This window comes from Ranitomeya variabilis, chromosome 4, assembly GCF_051348905.1.
Source record: "Ranitomeya variabilis isolate aRanVar5 chromosome 4, aRanVar5.hap1, whole genome shotgun sequence".
Taxonomy (NCBI): domain Eukaryota; kingdom Metazoa; phylum Chordata; class Amphibia; order Anura; family Dendrobatidae; genus Ranitomeya; species Ranitomeya variabilis.
Genome location: NC_135235.1, coordinates 345,840,895 through 345,859,180, shown reverse-complemented (window position 1 = coordinate 345,859,180; position 18,286 = coordinate 345,840,895). Strand labels below are relative to the sequence as shown.

Below are 18,286 nucleotides of genomic sequence, written 5' to 3'. Positions count from 1 at the left end.
CCAATGAGGCAAAGGAGAACTATAAATGGGTACTTGAATACATTATTAGAACCAATTTTTGAGTATTTGAGTAGGATATGGAAAGTTTCTGCTCAGTTTTTGCTCCCAAAAAAATTTGTAAAGTCCTTCTCAATTGAAAATCTCTCCCACGCTGCCCCTTTCCATACTATTCCACCCCACACTGCCCAAATCCATTATACAGTATATCCCCCAAACTGCCCCTTTCCATAATATCCCCCCAAACTATCCCTTTCCATAGTCCCCCCTACCTCACGCTATACTATGCTCCCTTTCACAATTCACCAATTGCCTCTTAATGTGCCTGCCCTCACACCAACACCTGTTAGAGCAGGATCCATTTTATCTTGCTTGCCTCCATTTTGTATAAGTGTTATTAGAGGTCAGAAAAGTGAGATATAAGTCACTATTCTTCATTGTGCTGTTATCGCTGATTCCTAAGAACTAATTGAAGGAGTGAATGTCCTTGGTAAAATAACGAATGATGTACTGTGTAAAATATGTTTGCAAAACCGTAGGGAGATTAGGGAGTAAAACACTCCGACGCTTAGCCAATACATGGGGAATCCGCCTCCAACACAAGAATGCATAAAAGTGTGTGTAAGCTCATTAAAAACTAGAGATATTTCAGATACAGCCCTGGCGTACTGTGTCTTGTCTCTCCGGTGCCGTGACGTCATCTCTACAGTGGACTCAGAGAGTAGGTCGAGACCTGCGACAACAATTCTGGCGCCCGAACAGGGACCTGAGTGCTTCATCTGGGACCCAGCTGATTCCAGTAATGGACCAGGGGACTTCCCGGGACTAGTGGCAACACACAGTGCTGGGGTGAGAATACTGATTATATTCTGCCTACGTCATTCCACTTGTGGACGGGTTTTCCCCTGCTTCTAGTCGACCGGGACCAGGTAAGATCACGGGCTTTGCCCGGCTCAGGTACCCTTGAACCCAGATATTGACCCTCATTGTGTGGTTACTGATGACTCCACTGTTAGACTAAAATGATTGACTCTTTGTATGTTGTGCTTGTGGAGTGTTGGTTGTTTGTCTGTTCATATACCTGTGTTATCAATCTTGGAAGCAAGCTAATACAGTAACCTGTAAGCACAGTAAACCTATAGTTTAGGTTTAGGACTAAGGCAGGAGGACATAGCCTTCTCTAGGTGAGGAAAGGTCCGTCTGATAGTTTTCAGCCTGCATGTATCGTAGGAGTACATAGCCTACTCTAGGTGAGGAGGAAAAGTCTGTCTGATAGTTTTCAGCCTGCACGTATACTAGCAATAGAATTGGGAACTAAGTACAGGGTTCCATAGTGCTAGAGAATTAGTCCAGAGAATAGTCCAGAAGGGAAGGAATCCCAGAAGCAGGTTAGTGTGTTCTTGAAGACAGGAGGCTTCCACCCCTCAGGGGAATTAGAATCAGGTAAATGGCATGACTTCATGAAAACCCACACGGTGCAACTGACAGTGGACCTCCGACTTACTATGTTACTAGTAGGTATCAGCCATGGTCTCCCACAGAACAGATGTCTTTGACTGCCCAGCTGCCAGACATTAACCAACGACCTATGACTTTTGCCAGACAGTGTGGGGTGATACAGCACATTTACCAGGCAACCAGACAGGACGTGTAACAGTTAGTGCGTTCAGCCCTGGGGGAAGCACCTTCCACCCGACTGACAGCTGAGACATTTAAAATGTACCCAGGGGGAAATGGTCCCCAAGACGGAGAACCTAACAATGCCAGGTCAGGGTCTGACTTTGTTGAGGCACTGGAAAAAGCCTGTAAGATTAGACAGGAGGAAGTATCAGTGCATTTAGAAGACTGTGTCCAGGACCCGAAGGAGCTCCCCATTGATTATTTCTACAGGTTGCAACAACGGTGGTCTGATATGGGTTATGGTGAAGATGATAGAACTGCGACACGTTTGTTAAGTCATGCATATATGCAAGGGATTGATAAGTATGTGAGAGAGAAGGTGATGGCAAGTAGACCAGATTGGAGATCCTGCCCCCCAGGCGATCTTGCTAAGATTGCGCATGGAGTCAGTTTGGACTCGCTGAAGCAGAAAACTAAGGTTCACTTTCAGAGGAGTGGACCCTCACAGAGAGGTAGAGGACGTGGAGGACCCACTATGGGTCCTAGATTGTGTTACGGATGTAAGAAACCAGGACATTTTAGGAAAGATTGTCGCACAAACCCATACCCAGATAAGGTTCCCACCCCTGCTACCCCCCAGACCGACGAATAGATAACTGGCAGCCTGCAACTGTGTCCTCTAGTCACTCTACCTCCCACCCCCGACTGTACAGTACAGGTGAGCCTGCCAGGAGGAACTACAGCTGACTTTCAGGTTGATACAGGAGCTGACAACTCAGTTATCATGCTTTCAGACTGTCCATTATCCTTCCGTGACACCACCGACTTAGTCATGGCCACACCTTTCAAAGCGCCGACCCAGACCTTGGGAATTCCCCTCTCCATTTGTGGGAAGACCACTCTGACTCAGTTAATGGTAGCCCCCAGGGGACAATGCAATTTGCTAGGTGCTGACTTTTTACGGAAACTACAGGCGGTTATTACTTATCATGATGACGGAACAGTGACTATGACCCCTCAACTTAAACCCAGTACCCTCTGCAAGATTATGGCCCTGGATGCAGCTGCAAGTACTGCAGAAAGTGATCCGTTCACTGCACCTGCCTTGGATCAACTCCCCACTGATCTGTGGGCAAAAGGCAAAACTGATGTGGGAAAACTCAAAGTTCCTCCCATAATAGTCAAATTGAAACCAGGGGCAGCACCACCCCTATTGCGTCAGTACCCCTTGAGTGCTGCTCAGGAGGCTGCAATAGACGCACAGTTACAAAAATTGCTGGAATCAGGGGTTGTTGTGCCTACACAGTCTGTTTGCAACACTCCCCTGTATCCAGTAAAGAAGAAGGTTAGGCTTGGGGAGCCGGTGAATTATAGAATGGTCCATGACCTCAGAGCAGTCAATGCCGCAGCAGAACTGCTTGCTCCCTTGGTTCCTAACCCACACACCTTGTTGGCACACATACCTGTTAACAGTACTTGTTTTTCAGTGATTGACTTAGCAAATGCCTTTTTCAGTGTTCCATTGCACCTAGTTTGTCAGTATCACAAGGCTGGCATGTTAAAGGAGCAGTTCTCATTCAGTATGTTGATGACCTATTGCTGTGTGCTCCTTCTCATTCTCTGTGTAAAATGGCCACAATCTCTTTACTCTTTTTCCTCCATGAACAGGGGTGCAAGGTATCCAAACAAACATTACAGTTTTGCTTAAGTACTGTTGTGTTTCTAGGACATTGTCTCTCTCCAGGGAAAAAGCACCTCACCCCTGAGCGAAAACAGGCTATCATGGACATGCAGCCACCATGGAATTTGCAGGGCCTCCGTGTGTTTCTAGGACTAACTTCCTACAGTCGTCCATGGATTCGGTCTGCCTCCATCTTAATGCAACCTCTATATGACCGTATGCAACCTGTTCCCTTCTGTCTTACACCAGAGGCATTTGACTGTTTTTACTCTCTGAAATTATGCATTGTTTCTTCTCCAACTTTGGGCATCCCCAATTATGCCCTTCCTTTTAACCTTTTTCTTCACGAAAATGCAGGACATGCTACGGGTGTGCTGACTCAGCTTCATGGAGACAAACAGAGACCTGTCGCTTCTTACAGCGGCCGCCTGGATAAAGTGGCAAGAGAAAGCCCCTCCTGTGTTCGGGCCGTGTTGTCTGTCCAGCTGTCTTCAGAGATTGTTTTGGATCACCCACTGACGGTCCATACCCCACATGATGTACATAGTATCCTTAACAAAGTACAACCTAGCCACCTGTCCATGACCAGACAGCTGCGACTTCAGTGTGCTATTCTCATGCCTACTAATGTGACTTTGAAAAGGTGCACTGTCCTAAACCCCGCTACTCTTCTTCCAGTTCCTATGGATCCAAATGGGGGAGGGGTAGGTGACATGGAAAAGGACACTCTTTTTCTTTCTAGAATGGATCCAGAGGAACAAGATCAGGTTTCCAAACCACATGATTGTCTAGAATTGATGTCTTAGGAAACGGCTGGCCTCCCTACTGTCTCTAGTGTGCCGATATCTAATGCTGATTTTGAGCTTTTTGTAGATGGATCCCGTCACCAAGATGACCAAGGACGCTTCTGTACCAGATATGCTGTGGTCTCAGAACATGAGGTAATCAAGGCAGAGTCAATGCCAGCTCATGTCTGCACAAGAAGCAGAGCTCAAGGCGCTCATAGAAGCGTGCAAACTAGCAGAAGGTAAGACTGTAAATATCTACACTGATTCCAGGTATGCTTTTGGCATTGCACACGATTATGGGCCTATCTGGAGAGCCAGGGCTTTCCTGACACCAAATGGCCACCCCATTAAACATGCTGAGGCAGTCCAGCAACTTATGAATGCACTACAGCTTCCCACCCAAGCAGGCATCATAAAGGTAAAGGCACATACCAAAGGCACTGATGGACAGACAAAGGGTAACGCACTGACAGACCAGGCTGCCAAGAAAGCAGCAAGCACTCCTGTAGCCTCTAAAGTACATCACCTTGACACCCCACCATCTCCACTTGTGTCAAAAGACATCTTAGCCCGGTTACAAGAAAAGGCAAGTAAGGAGGAGAAAGATAGGTGGCAAGAGATAGGGGTTTGCTCTGATACCGTCACTGGACTATGGGGGAGGGGTGAAAAGGTCTGCCTACCACAGGTACTGTACCCAATGATGGCACAGGTTCTGCACGGGAATGTGCACCACTCGAAGACGGCCATGTGTGACACCCTACAGAAACAATGGATTGCCCCCGGGTTTTCCACCTGCGCAGAAAGGCAGGTACAGAGCTGCATGATATGTGCCACACATAATCAGGGTAGGACAGTGAAAACTCCATCCAAACACACTCCCCGGCCCCTTTACCCATTCCAGAGACTGCAGATTGATTATATTCAGTTGCCTAGGGTAGGGACGCATGAGTATGTGTTGGTCTGCATTGATTTATTTTCAGGTTGGCCAGAAGCCTACCCAGTTGCCAAAGCTACGGCTAAGGCAGCAGTGAAGAAACTGATGGCTGAGATCATATGCAGGTATGGAGTTCCTGAAGTCATTGAAAGCGATCGGGGTTCCCATTTTACTGGAGAGATCATGTCAGAGGTAATGGCAGCACTGGGGGTAAAGTCAAGCATGCATACTCCATACCATCCACAGAGCAGTGGAAAAGTGGAGAGACTAAATGGAACTCTTAAGCTTAAAATCCAGAAGGCAATGGCAGAGACTGGTAAACCATGGACAGAATGCCTTCCTCTAGCTTTGTTTTCAGTAAGATATACCCCAAACAGGAAGACAGGACTGTCACTTTATGAGATTCTGTTTGGCAGGGGCCCCAATCTTGGATGTTTCTTTCCACAACAGTTGCAGCTCAAGAACCAGGACTTGACTAGCTATGTGCAGGCCTTACATGGACACCTTGCCAAAGTGCATTTAACTGTCTTCAGTTCTCTTCCAGACCCAGACAAGGATCCTGGACACCATCCTTTGGAGCCAGGAGACTGGGTAGTGATAAAGCGGCACGTCCGGAAGAGCCTGGAACCAAGTTTTGACGGACCAACTCATATTCAGTGGCCAGTGTCAGGCAGCTGCTACAAAGGCAAATAAAATAATGGGATGCATTAAAAGAGGCATAGATGCTCATGAGGAGAACATAATTTTACCTCTATACAAGTCACTAGTGCGACCACACTTAGAATACTGTGCACAGTTCTGGTCTCCGGTGTATAAGAAAGACATAGCTGAACTGGAGCGGGTGCAGAGAAGAGCGACCAAGGTTATTAGAGGACTGGGGGGTCTGCAATACCAAGACAGGTTATTACACTTGGGGCTATTTAGTTTGGAAAAACGAAGACTAAGGGGTGATCTTATGTTAATGTATAAATATGAGGGGACAGTACAAAGACCTTTCTGCTGATCTTTTTAATCATAGACCGGTGACAGGGACAAGGGGGCATCCTCTACGTCTGGAGGAAAAAAGGTTTAAGCATAATAACAGACGCGGATTCTTTACTGTAAGAGCAGTGAGACTATGGAACTCTCTGCCGTATGATGTTGTAATGAGTGACTCATTGCTTCAATTTAAGAGGGGACTGGATACCTTTCTGGAAAAGTATAATTTTACAGGGTATATATATTAGATTCCTTGATAAGGCATTGATCCAGGGAACTAGTCTGATTGCCGTATGTGGGGTCGGGAAGGAATTTTTTTTCCCCATGATGGAGCTTACTCTTACCACATGGGGTTTATTTTGCCTTCCCCTGGATCAACATGTTAGGGCATGCTAGGCTATGAGTTGAACTAGATGGACTTAAAGTCTTCCTTCAACCTTAATAACTATGTAACTATGTAAGTGCTCCTGACCACAGCTACAGCTGTCAAGCTCGAAGGAAAACCTAGTTGGATCTGTATGCATTCACCAACGTCAGCCACAAGTATCCCCTTCCTAGCTATCCCTGTGTCACCTGAGGAACTGCTTGCCTGGACTGATTGTTCTGACACACTTGCCAACAATGCCACGAACAATGTTCAGTTGTGGAACACTACTGTCGGACAGCTGGTGGTCAGATACTTTCTCTTTCCTAAACCCAGCCAATTGGTTTAAGGGGATCGGGGGCTGGGTAGCTGGGATTTTACAAAGCTTATTGCATATAGTTGCGATTGTCCTTATTGCATATATAGTGTTTAAAATAGTTTTTAAGTGTATCTCTGTATGTACTGGGAAATTCTGCACTCACACAGCTGATGATGATGATGATATATATTAACAAATCCTACAGCCATACAAAAAAAGGGGGTACAGCTTATTCAGAATAGTGAGTAAAATGGGGGAATTTGTTAGAGCAGGATCCATTTTATCTTGCTTGCCTCCATTTTGTATAAGTGTTATTAGAGGTCAGAAAAGTGAGATATAATTCACTATTCTTCATTGTGCGGTTATCGCTGATTCCTAAGAACTAATTGAAGGAGTGAATGTCCTTGGTAAAATAACGAATGATGTACTGTGTAAAATATGTTTGCAAAACCGTAGGGAGATTAGGGAGTAAAACACTCCGACGCTTAAGGTACCGTCACACTAGGCGATATCGCCAGCGATCCGTGACGTTGCAGCGACCTGGATAGCGATATCGCTGTATTTGACACGCAGCAGCGATCTGGATCCCGCTGTGAAATTGCTGGTCGCTGCTAGAAGGTCTGCACTTTATTTGGTCGCTAGGTCGCCGTGTATCGCCGTGTTTGACAGCAAAAGCAAGGATACCAGCGATATTTTACACTGGTAACCAGGGTAAACATCGGGTTACTAAGCGCAGGGCCGCGCTTAGTAACCCGATGTTTACCCTGGTTACCAGCGTAAAAGTAAAAAAAACAAACAGTACATACTCACCAGTGCGTCCCCCAGCCTCTGCTTCCTGACTCTTACTGATCGCCGGCCCTAAACTGAAAGTGAAAGCACAGCGGTGACGTCACCGCTGTGCTGTTAGGGCCGGAGCTCAGTCAGCGTCAGGAAGCAGAGGCTGGGGGACGCGCTGGTGAGTATGTACTGTTTGTTTTTTTTACTTTTACGCTGGTAACCAGGGTAAACATCGGGTTACTAAGCGCGGCCCTGCGCTTAGCAACCCGATGTTTACCCTGGTTACCCGGGGACCTCGGCATTGTTGGTCGCTGGAGAGCGGTCTGTGTGACAGCTCTCCAGCGACCAAACAGCGACGCTGCAGCGATCGGCATCGCTGTCGCTATCGCTGCAGCGTCGCTTAGTGTGACGGTACCTTTAGCCAATACATGGGGAATCCGCCTCCAACACAAGAATGCATAAAAGTGTGTGTAAGCTCATTAAAAACTAGAGATATTTCAGATACAGCCCTGGCGTACTGTGTCTTGTCTCTCCGGTGCCGTGACGTCATCTCTACAGTGGACTCATCAGAGAGTAGGTCGAGACCTGCGACAACACACCAAACAGCCCCTCCCCCGACCCTCATCTAACATGAATGCACATTTAATCTTCAGCTCCTCCATGGAGTGCCTACTGGTCCCTCCCTGCAGTGTTCGCTGCCTCTTTGGTGATGGAGACAAAGTGATGAGGTCAGTATTGTGCTGACCTTACCATGCTGCTGCATGTCGGGGGCTGACTGGCACCATCTGCCCTAGTTCCGGCACACTTGAATAAATGGAGAAGGGAGCCAATGTCTTCTGGACAAATCTGTGGGCCCCAAGAAACTCTTTGATGGGCCACATGCAGCCCACTAGCCGTATATTGTTAATGCTTAATGTAAGATAATAATGCAACAATGCTCAGAAGTGCAATTCAACGCTGATTAATGAATCTTCCTAACAGTTAATGGGGTACTTCTTTGATGTTTAAAGACACTAAGTGTTTCCCAAAAGGTAAAATTGAGAGGCAAACTGTTCTTGGTTCTATTGGTAACAAGCTCTTAATTTTGATAAACTAATTCTAATATTTTTTGCATAATTTATATTTTTATGAAAATAAGTTATTTTCTTTGTACTTTGTTACTTCTATTATGGATGGATCTAATTTGATTGATAAACCAGGCTGTAAAAAAAAAAAAGTACCCTTTTGAGAAGTTTGCTTAACCTGCAACATTGCGGACTACTAAAAAAAAAAATTGGAACATGATATTCCTCTCTTGGTGCACCAAGGTGATTTAGCTGTATTTCCTTATACTACATATCGATGAGAATGCTTTTCTGCCAAAAGTATTCTAGGAGTGATGCCCTTATTGGCTAACCAGAAAATAACATGTTAGCAAGCTTTCAGAGAACAGTGGCTCCTTCTTCAGGCAAGATTACAAATAGATTAATAAGAAAAAAGCACAACATTTAAAAAATACTACAGTAGAACATTTGTTCAGGGGGTGGGAAGTGTGATTCCTCCGAAAGAAGCCAAGGAAATCAAATTAGGCATTTTCTTACAAATGGAGAGGCATCCTTCATTATCTGGAGTCTGTCTGGTGGAGGTGTGAATTGTATCCATGAAGTTACTCAAATCCAGGTTGAGTCACTTTAATTTAACACCTGTATTTATGAGTCACTACATGGATACAATTCACACCTCCACCAAATGGACTCCAGATAATTAAGGACTAGTGATGAGCGAGTATACTCATCGCTCGGGTGATCTCCGAGTATTTGTAAGTGCATGGAGATTTAGTTTTCCTTGCCTCAGCTGCATCATTTACAGCTGATAGACAGCTTGAATACATGTTGGGATTCCCTAGCAACCAGGCAACCCCCACATGTACTCAGGCTGGCTAGCAGCCGTAAATCATGCAGCTGCGTCAACAAAAGCGAAGTCTCCCCGAGGGTCCCCGCCCACCAAATCAGAGGCCGAGGGGTCCCCGCCCTCCAAATCGAAGGCCGAGGGGCCCCGCCCACCACATCGGAGGCCGAGGGTCCCCGCCCACCAAATCGGAGGCCGAGGGTCCCCACCCACCAAATCGGAGGCCGAGGGTCCCCGCCCACCAAATCGGAGGCCGAGGGTCCACACCCACCAAATCGGAGGCCGAGGGTCCACACCAACCAAATCGGAGGCCGAGGGGCCCCGCCCACCAAATCGAAGGCCGAGGGGCCCCACCCACCAAAGCGGAGGCCGAGGGTCCCCGCACACCAAATCGGAGGCAGAGGGACCCCGCCCACCAAATCAGAGGCCGAGGGGCCCCGCCCACCAAAGCGGAGGCCGAGGGTCCCCGACCACCAAATCGGAGGCCGAGGGTCCCCGCCCACCAAATCGGAGGATTTACTTACAAAGGATTTACTGCAAAAGTAAGTGCGCCCCCGGGTGCAAAAGTAAGTGCGCCCCCTGGTGCAAAAGTAAGTGCGCCTCCGGGTGCAAAAGTAAGTGCGCCCCTGGGTGCAAAAGTAAGCGTGCCCCCCAGTCCCGTGTGTGAAAAGTGCTGCTGTAAAGCTGGTAGCGCTGTTCAAGCACCATGTATTTCCTTCAGGAAATGCCCATCTATATATATAATTGTCTAAGGGTTTTTCCGTCTGTCTGTCTGTCTGTCTGTCTGTCTGTCTGTCCTGGAAATCCCGCCTCTCTGATTGGTCGAGGCCGCCGGGCCTCGACCAATCAGAGACGGGCACAGCATGGCGACTATGATGTCACAATGGAAATCCCGCGTCTCTGATTGGTCGAGGCCGCCAGGCCTCGACCAATCAGCGATGGGCACAGTATCGACGTAGATGTCATAATGGTTGCCATGGCGACGATGATGTCATAAAGGTTGCCTCGACCAATCAGCGTCGGGCACAGTCTGCTGCGAATTCTGGAATCATCATTGTCCATATACTACGGGGACATGCATATTCTAGAATACCCGATGCGTTAGAATCGGGCCACAATCTAGTCTAATATATAATTGCCTAGAATACTACTTCCTGCAATTTGTGCCAACTTCCGTGGCTTTGTCCGGAGCTAATGTCCGGAGCTAATGTCCGGAGATAAGTGACGTCACCAGTGTCCTACACCCAGGCAGAGCACAGGGGCCCCAGGCAGCATATGGGGCCCCAGGCAGAGCACAGTGGTCCCAGGCAGAGCACAGGGGCCCCAGGCAGCCTATGGGGCCCCAGGCAGAGCACAGTGGCCCCAGGCAGAGCACAGGGGCCCCAGGCAGAACATGGGGCCCCAGGCAGAGCACAGGGGCCCCAGGCAGCATATGGGGCCCCAGGCAGAGCACAGGGGCCCCAGGCAGCATATGGGGCCCCAGGCAGAGCACAGGGGCCCCAGGCAGCATATGGGGCCCCAGGCAGAGCACAGGGGCCCCAGGCAGAGCACAGTGGCCCCAGGCAGAACATGGGGCCCCAGGCAGAGCACAGGGGCCCCAGGCAGAGCACAGGGGCCCCAGGCAGAGCACAGGGGCCCCAGGCAGCATATGGGGCCCCAGGCAGAGCACAGGGGCCCCAGGCAGCTTATGGGGCCCCAGGCAGAGCACAGTGGCCCCAGGCAGAGCACAGTGGCCCCAGGCAGAGCACAGGGGCCCCAGGCAGAACATGGGGCCCCAGGCAGAGCACAGGGTCCCCAGGCAGCATATGGGGCCCCAGGCAGAGCACAGGGGCCCCAGGCAGCATATGGGGCCCCAGGCAGAGCACAGTGGCCCCAGGCAGAGCACAGGGGCCCCAGGCAGAGCACAGTGGTCCCAGGCAGAGCACAGGGGCCCCAGGCAGCCTAAGGGGCCCCAGGCAGAGCACAGTGGCCCCAGGCAGAACATGGGGCCCCAGGCAGAGCACAGGGGCCCCAGGCAGCATATGGGGCCCCAGGCAGAGCACAGTGGTCCCAGGTAGAGCACAGGGGCCCCAGGCAGCCTATCGGGCCCCAGGCAGAGCACAGGGGCCCCAGGCAGAGCACAGGGGCCCCAGGCAGCATATGGGGCCCCAGGCAGAGCACAGCGATATTTTGGACCACTGTGCGGCGTTTCAGACCCCCTGTGTGATGTCTGGGGCCCTGTTCTTAAGTATATTAAAGATTAAAGTAACGTATATTAAAGTATATTATAGATCAAATTTGACACGTTTATGAGCACCATTGAGTGATATACTCAAGAATGACATAATTTTTCAACATTTTATGGTTTCAAACTGTAAACACTCAGTTTTTTTTACTTCAACCAGAAAACCTTAACGGTTCATAAAAAACTTGACTGTTCAGGATATGATAAAAGTCATAGTATTCTGAATCTTTAACTTATAAAGATACCTTTACATGGGGTGATTATTGGTTCCAGAGAGGCTTTCGGCCGATAATCGTACACATGGCTGGTGACAGGACAATACAATATAAATGTTCAAAGGTAAACACTGATAACATTAAAATCTAATATATAATTGCCTAGAATACTACTTCCGGCAATTTGTGCCAACTTCCGTGGCTTTGTCCGGAGATAATGTCCGGAGATAAGTGACGTCACCAGCGTCCTACACCCGCTCAGGGTGGACAAAGATATATGCCTTCGTGGTGCGCGGCACTTTTCTGATTGGTTGCCGCCTGCCGCGAGCGACCAATCAGAAATGTGCCGTACTGTCAAGAATTGTCAAGAGCTGGTGAGTGCAGCCATTTTTTGTTCTTTCTTACTATTATTTATTAATTGTATTATTCTTACATTTGAATAAATAAAGTATATATGGATTCTAGACTCCCGATTCTTTAGAATCGGGCTGCCATCTAGTATATATATATATATATATATATATATATATATATATATATATATATATATATACATATACATACATACACATACACACACACAATTGTACACATGGTTCAGTCTCACAGAGCATCATCAAGCAATAAATATAACGTAACTTTTAACAGGAGAGATGCATATATTTTGAATTGTTTGAAAAGAAGAAAATGTGAAGGAAATTGTAAGGTAGTCTTTATTAAAAAATAGTTACACGTTAAGTTTCGGTTTACTCCATCACAAGAGTGCAAATTACATGCACATTTCTAATAGAAGTCGTCATCTCCTTTCTCTGTTGCAGATACATTTTGTATTTGCTGCTGCTTTTTGTACAGTTCTGCAACCTAGTAAAGATAAAAATATAATTAAGTGCAAATATAGAAACGTCAGTTTAAACAAAAAATAAAATAAAGCAAACTACTACATTTTTTTTAAAAAATTCCACGTTCCTATGGATACCTAATACAACTTCAGCTCACTTATTCACTGCTGGAGCATGTGTTTTTTTCCATTAAAGTGAACCTTTCACCTCAGAAAACATCTTTTATCTTAATTAAAGTGTTTAATTCCTACCCAACTGCTATAATGAAAGTGCAGCTACCTTAAAAAATTAACTATCATTTCAATCATAGAGGCGTTCACAGACTGGCTACAGTCTCCGCTCTCTATGCTGCGACCGTGCTCCAGCACTTTGTGCTGCAGAGTCAGCTGTCAAAGTGACGGGACAAGCTTACAACCATCGCCCTCAGTATAGTGAGCTGCGCTGAGAGACGTGACTGCAGCTGCTCCGTGCAGGCTCACATGACCGGCATATCCTGGGAAGAAATAAGTTAATTTTCTACTGGAAGTATGGCGGACAGGCAGCGTTGTACGCTACTTATCTAAAGATTAACTCCCTAGCTGCAGGTAAGGAGTGATTTCTGAGGTGATACGTTACCTTTCATTCTTGAATAAAGTGTATTATACCAACCTCCAGGACTCTAGTATGGCAAACATGACCTGTAGTAGCTAAGGCTAATTTTTAAAGTCTGACATGTCACTTTCTGAGGTAATAAGTCTGGAATGCTTCTATGTTGTACATAGCTCAGTGATTCTGAGATTGTTTTTAGTGACACATTCTACTTTATGATCGTGTGAAATTTAGGACTATAAAAATAAATCCTATTTTCGAAAATAACTAAAATTTAACAAAAATTAAAGGAAATCTGTCACTCCATTTTTCACCTATAAGCTAAGGCCACCGCCATCAGGGGCTTATCTACAGCATTCTGTAATGCTGCAGATAAGCCCCGGAAGTAACCTGAAAGATGAGAAAAACAGGTTAGATTATACTCACCCAGAGGCGGTCCCGATGCGGTCAGGTCTGATGGGCGTCGCTGTCCGGCGCCTCCCATCTTCATACGATGACGTCCTCTTTGCTTCCTGTTGCAGCTCCGGCGCAGGCGCACTTTGTCTGTCCTGTTGACTGCAGCGTAAAGTACTGCACTGTGCAGGCGCCGGGCCTCTCTGACCTTCCCGGCGCCTGCGCACTGCAATTCTTTGCTCTGCAGACAAAGTACGCCTGTGCAGGAGCCGCGACAGGAAGCAAAGAAGAGGATGTCATCGTATAACCCGGACCGCGACGCCCATCGGACCCGGACAGCCGCTGGGTGAGTATAATCTAACTTGTTTTTCTTATCTTTCAGTTTACATTGGGGGCTTATTTACAGCATTATAGAATGCTGTAAATAAGCTCCTGATATCCACAAAAAGAGAAAAGGACACGCTGATAAGGAGATCACCGAAAATGTAAACAATGAAAGCTTTATTACAGTGTGCAAACAGACCCAACAGTACCTTAAAAACATTTAAAAACACACACAATTCTCTGATGGATGGAGACCCCCCCCCAAAAAAGAGACCACAAATAAATGCTAGTCACAACATTGTATACAGATCTGGCATGTATAACCCATACAATAGTCAGAAACAAATACTTATATTGGCACCTGGTAGGGCGGGTTGATACTCAGTCCTCTATAACTAAACCAAAAGATACCGTAAAGTGAATGGATAAATGTCTGAATAAATAAGTGGGGTTCACCCTAATGCCCAAAGGAGGAAAATACCTCTTGGTAGGTTCACCTGTAACTTGTACTACCTCAGCCTTAATAATCTACTATATAATTGTCTAAGGGTCACTTCCGTCTGTCTGTCTGTCACGGATATTCATTGGTCGCGGCCTCTGTCTGTCATGGAAATCCATGTCGCTGATTGGTAGAGGCCGTTTTGCCGCGACCAATCAGCGACGGGCACAGTCCGGCGGCAAAATGGCCGCTCCTTCCTCCCCGCAGTCAGCGCCCACTCCATAATCCCCTCCAGTCAGCGCTCACACAGGGTTAATGGCAGCGGTAACGGACCGCGTTATGCAGCGGTGTAATGCACTCCGTTACCGCTGCTATTAACCCTGTGTGACCAACTTTTTACTATTGATGTTGCCTATGCGGCATCAATAGTTAAAAGATCTAATGTTAAAAATAATACAAAAAATAAAATAAATTGTTATATACTCACCGTCCGTCGGCCCCCGGATCAGGAACATGCCTTCCCCGCTCCTCGCGATGCTCCATGCATTGCGGTCTTCCGAGATGATGACGCAGCGGTCTCGCGAGACCGCTACGTCTTCATCTCAAGAGACCGCAATGCACTCTTGGGACCGGAGCGCGCAAGGAGCGTCGGTAACCGCTTCGCCTGGATCCGGGGCCAACGGAAGGTGAGTATATAACTATTTGTTATTTTAATTCTTTTTTTTAACAGGGATATGATGCCCACATTGCTATATACTGCGTGGGCTGTGCTATATACTACGTGGGCTGTGCAATATAATACATGGGCTGTGCAAAATAATACGTGGGCTGTGTAATATAATACGTGGGCTGCTATATACTCCGTGGGCTGTGCAATATACTCCGTGGGCTGTGCTATATACTACGTGGGCTGTGCAATATACTACGCGGGCTGTGCAATATACTACGTGGACTGTGCCATATACTACGTGGACTGTGAAATGTACTACGTGGGCTGTGTAATGTACTACGTGGGCTGTGCAATGTACTGCATGGGCTGTGCAATATACTACGTGGGCTGTGCAATATACTACGTGGGCTGTGCAATATACTACGTGGGCTGTGCAATATACTACGTGGGCTGTGCAATATACTACGTGGGCTGTGCAATATACTACGTGGGCTGTGCAATATACTACGTGGGCTGTGCAATATACTACGTGGGTTGTGCAATATACTACTTGGGCTGTGCAATATCCTACGTGGGCTGTGCAATATACTACGTGGGCTGTGCAATATACTACGTGGGCTGTGCTATATACTACGTGGCCTCTGCTATACACTACGTGGCCTGTGCTATACACTACGTGGCCTGTGCTATACACTACGTGGCCTGTGCTATACACTACGTGGCCTGTGTTATACACTACGTGGGCTGTGTTGTTATACACTACGTGGGCTGTGTTGTTATATACTACGTGGGCTGTGTTGTTATACACTACGTGGGCTGTGTTATACACTACGTGGGCTGTGTTATACACTACGTGGGCTGTGTTATACACTACGTGGGCTGTGTTATACACTACGTGGGCTGTGTTATACACTACGTGGGCTGTGTTATACACTACGTGGGCTGTGTTATACACTGCGTGCGTGGGCTGTTATATACTATGTGAGCTGTGTTATATGCTACGTGGGCTGTTATAAACTATGTGGCTGTGTTATATGCTATGTGGGCTGTTAAACACTCCATGGGCTGTGCTATATACTACTTGGCTGTGCTATATACTCCGTGGGCTGTGTTATATACTATGTGGCTGTGCTATATACTACGTGGCTGTGCAATATACTACGTGGCCTGTTATATACTACATGGCCGGCCGCGAACAATCAGCGACAGGCACAGTCCGGCTGTGAATTGGCGCGGGATTTGAACCACGCTTCGCTAATTGGTCGCGGCCGGCCGAATCCTGTATATTCAATGTATTATTCTAAAATCTTCATAAATAAACTACATACATATTCTAGAAGACCCGATGCATTAGAATCGGGCTACCATCTACTATATAATTGTCTAAGGGTCACTTCCATCTTTCTGTCTGTCTGTAACGGAAATCCCAAGTCGCTGATTGGTCGCGGCAAAACAGCCACGACCAATCAGCGATGGGCACAGTCCGGCGGCAAAATGGCCACTCCTTACTCCTCGCAGTCAGTGCCCGCTCCATACTCCCCTCCAGTCAGCGCTCACACAGGGTTAATGGCAGCGTTAGTGGACCGCGTTATGCCGCGGTGTAACGCACTCCGTTAACGCTGCTATTAACCCTGTGTGACCAACTTTTTACTATTGATGCTGCCTATGCAGCATCAATAGTAAAAAGATCTAATGTTAAAAATAATAAAAAATCATTATATACTTACCTTCCGGATCCAGCCCAGGCCTTTCCCGCTCCTCGCGATGCTCCGGTGACCGGTCCATGCATTGAGGGCTCGCGAGATGATGACTCTTGGGACCGGAGCACGCGAGGAGCATCGGTAAACGCTTCGCCTGGATCCGGGGGCCAACGGATGGTCAGTATATAACAATTTTTTATTTTAATTCCTTTTTTAACAGGGATATGATGCCCACATTGCTATACACTACGTGGGCTGTGTTATACACTACGTGGGCTGTGTTATACACTACGTGGGCTGTGTTATACACTATGTGGGCTGTGTTATACACTACGTGGGCTGTGTTATACACTGCGTGCGTGGGCTGTGTTATACACTGCGTGAGCTGTGTTATATGCTACGTGGGCTGTTATAAACTACGTGGCTGTGTTATATGCTATGTGGGCTGTTATACACTCCGTGGGCTGTGCTATATACTACGTGGCTGTGCTATATACTCCGTGGGCTGTGTTATATACTACGTGGCTGTGCAATATACGCCGTGGGCTGTTCTATATACTACGTGGCGGTGCTGTATACTACGTGGCTTAGCTATATACTACGTGGCTGTGCTATATACTATGTGGCTGTGCTCTATACTACGTAGCTGTACTATATACTACGTGGCTGTGCTATTTATTACGTGGACTGTTATATACACTGTGTTCCAAATTATTATGCACATAGAGTTTAGGAGTGATAAGGTTGGAATTTTTTTGTTTGTTATTTAAACTCATTGATGGTGATGTGTGTCAGGGCTCTTTATATCACTGAAAGCAATTGCAGATACCTGTGCAAATTAGTTTGGCAGGTGTGTCCAAATAAAGGCAAGACTACTTAAGAAGGCTGTTCCACATTATTAAGCAGCCTACATTTTTTTGCCAAAATGGGAAAGAAAAAGGATGTGTCGGCTGCTGAGAAGCAACAAATTGTGGAGTATTTAGGACAAGGCATGACTACAATCAACATTGCCAAGACACTTCATCGTGATCATTGCACAATCAAGAAGTATGTAGCTGATTCCCAGCACACACGTGTGCATGCTGATAAGGAAAAATTGAGGACTCTTTCCAACAGGCAATTGCATAAGGTTAAAAGAGCAGCTGCAAAAATGCCTTGTCATAGCAGCAGACAAGTTTTTGAAGCTGCTGGTGCCTCCAACATCCCCAGAACAACAAGATGCAGGGTCCTTCAGAGGTTTGCAGCTGTGTGTAAGCCATCCTGTCGACCACCTCTATCCACTACAACAAGCAGAAACGGATCCAGTGGGCCAAACGATACATGAAGACTGACTTCCAAACTGTTTTGTTCACCGATGAGTGCCGTGCAACGCTCGATGGTCCAGATGGATGGAGTGGAGGATGGCTGGTTGATGGACACCCCATGAAAACATGGCTAATGCGCCAACAAGGAGGAGGTGGAGTAATGTTTTGGGCTGGAATCATAGGGAGAGAGATTGTCGGCCCCTTTATGATCCCTGAAGGGGTAAAAATGAACTCCATAATCTATG

The 18,286-nt window shown here is 47.1% G+C and overlaps 1 protein-coding gene across 3 annotated transcripts in view; it reads right to left on the bottom strand.

Annotated features, from left to right (window-relative positions):
- Positions 1 to 12,479: 12,479 nt before the first annotated feature.
- LIG1 (DNA ligase 1) overlaps positions 12,480 to 18,286 on the bottom strand; it is a 572,167-nt gene continuing 566,360 nt past the window's right edge. For all 3 annotated transcript variants that reach the window (XM_077250677.1, XM_077250678.1, XM_077250676.1), the window contains one exon: positions 12,480 to 12,645. In XM_077250677.1, the coding sequence (XP_077106792.1) occupies positions 12,568 to 12,645 (78 nt within the window). In that variant the 3' untranslated portion in view covers positions 12,480 to 12,567. The remainder of the gene's footprint in view (positions 12,646 to 18,286) is intronic.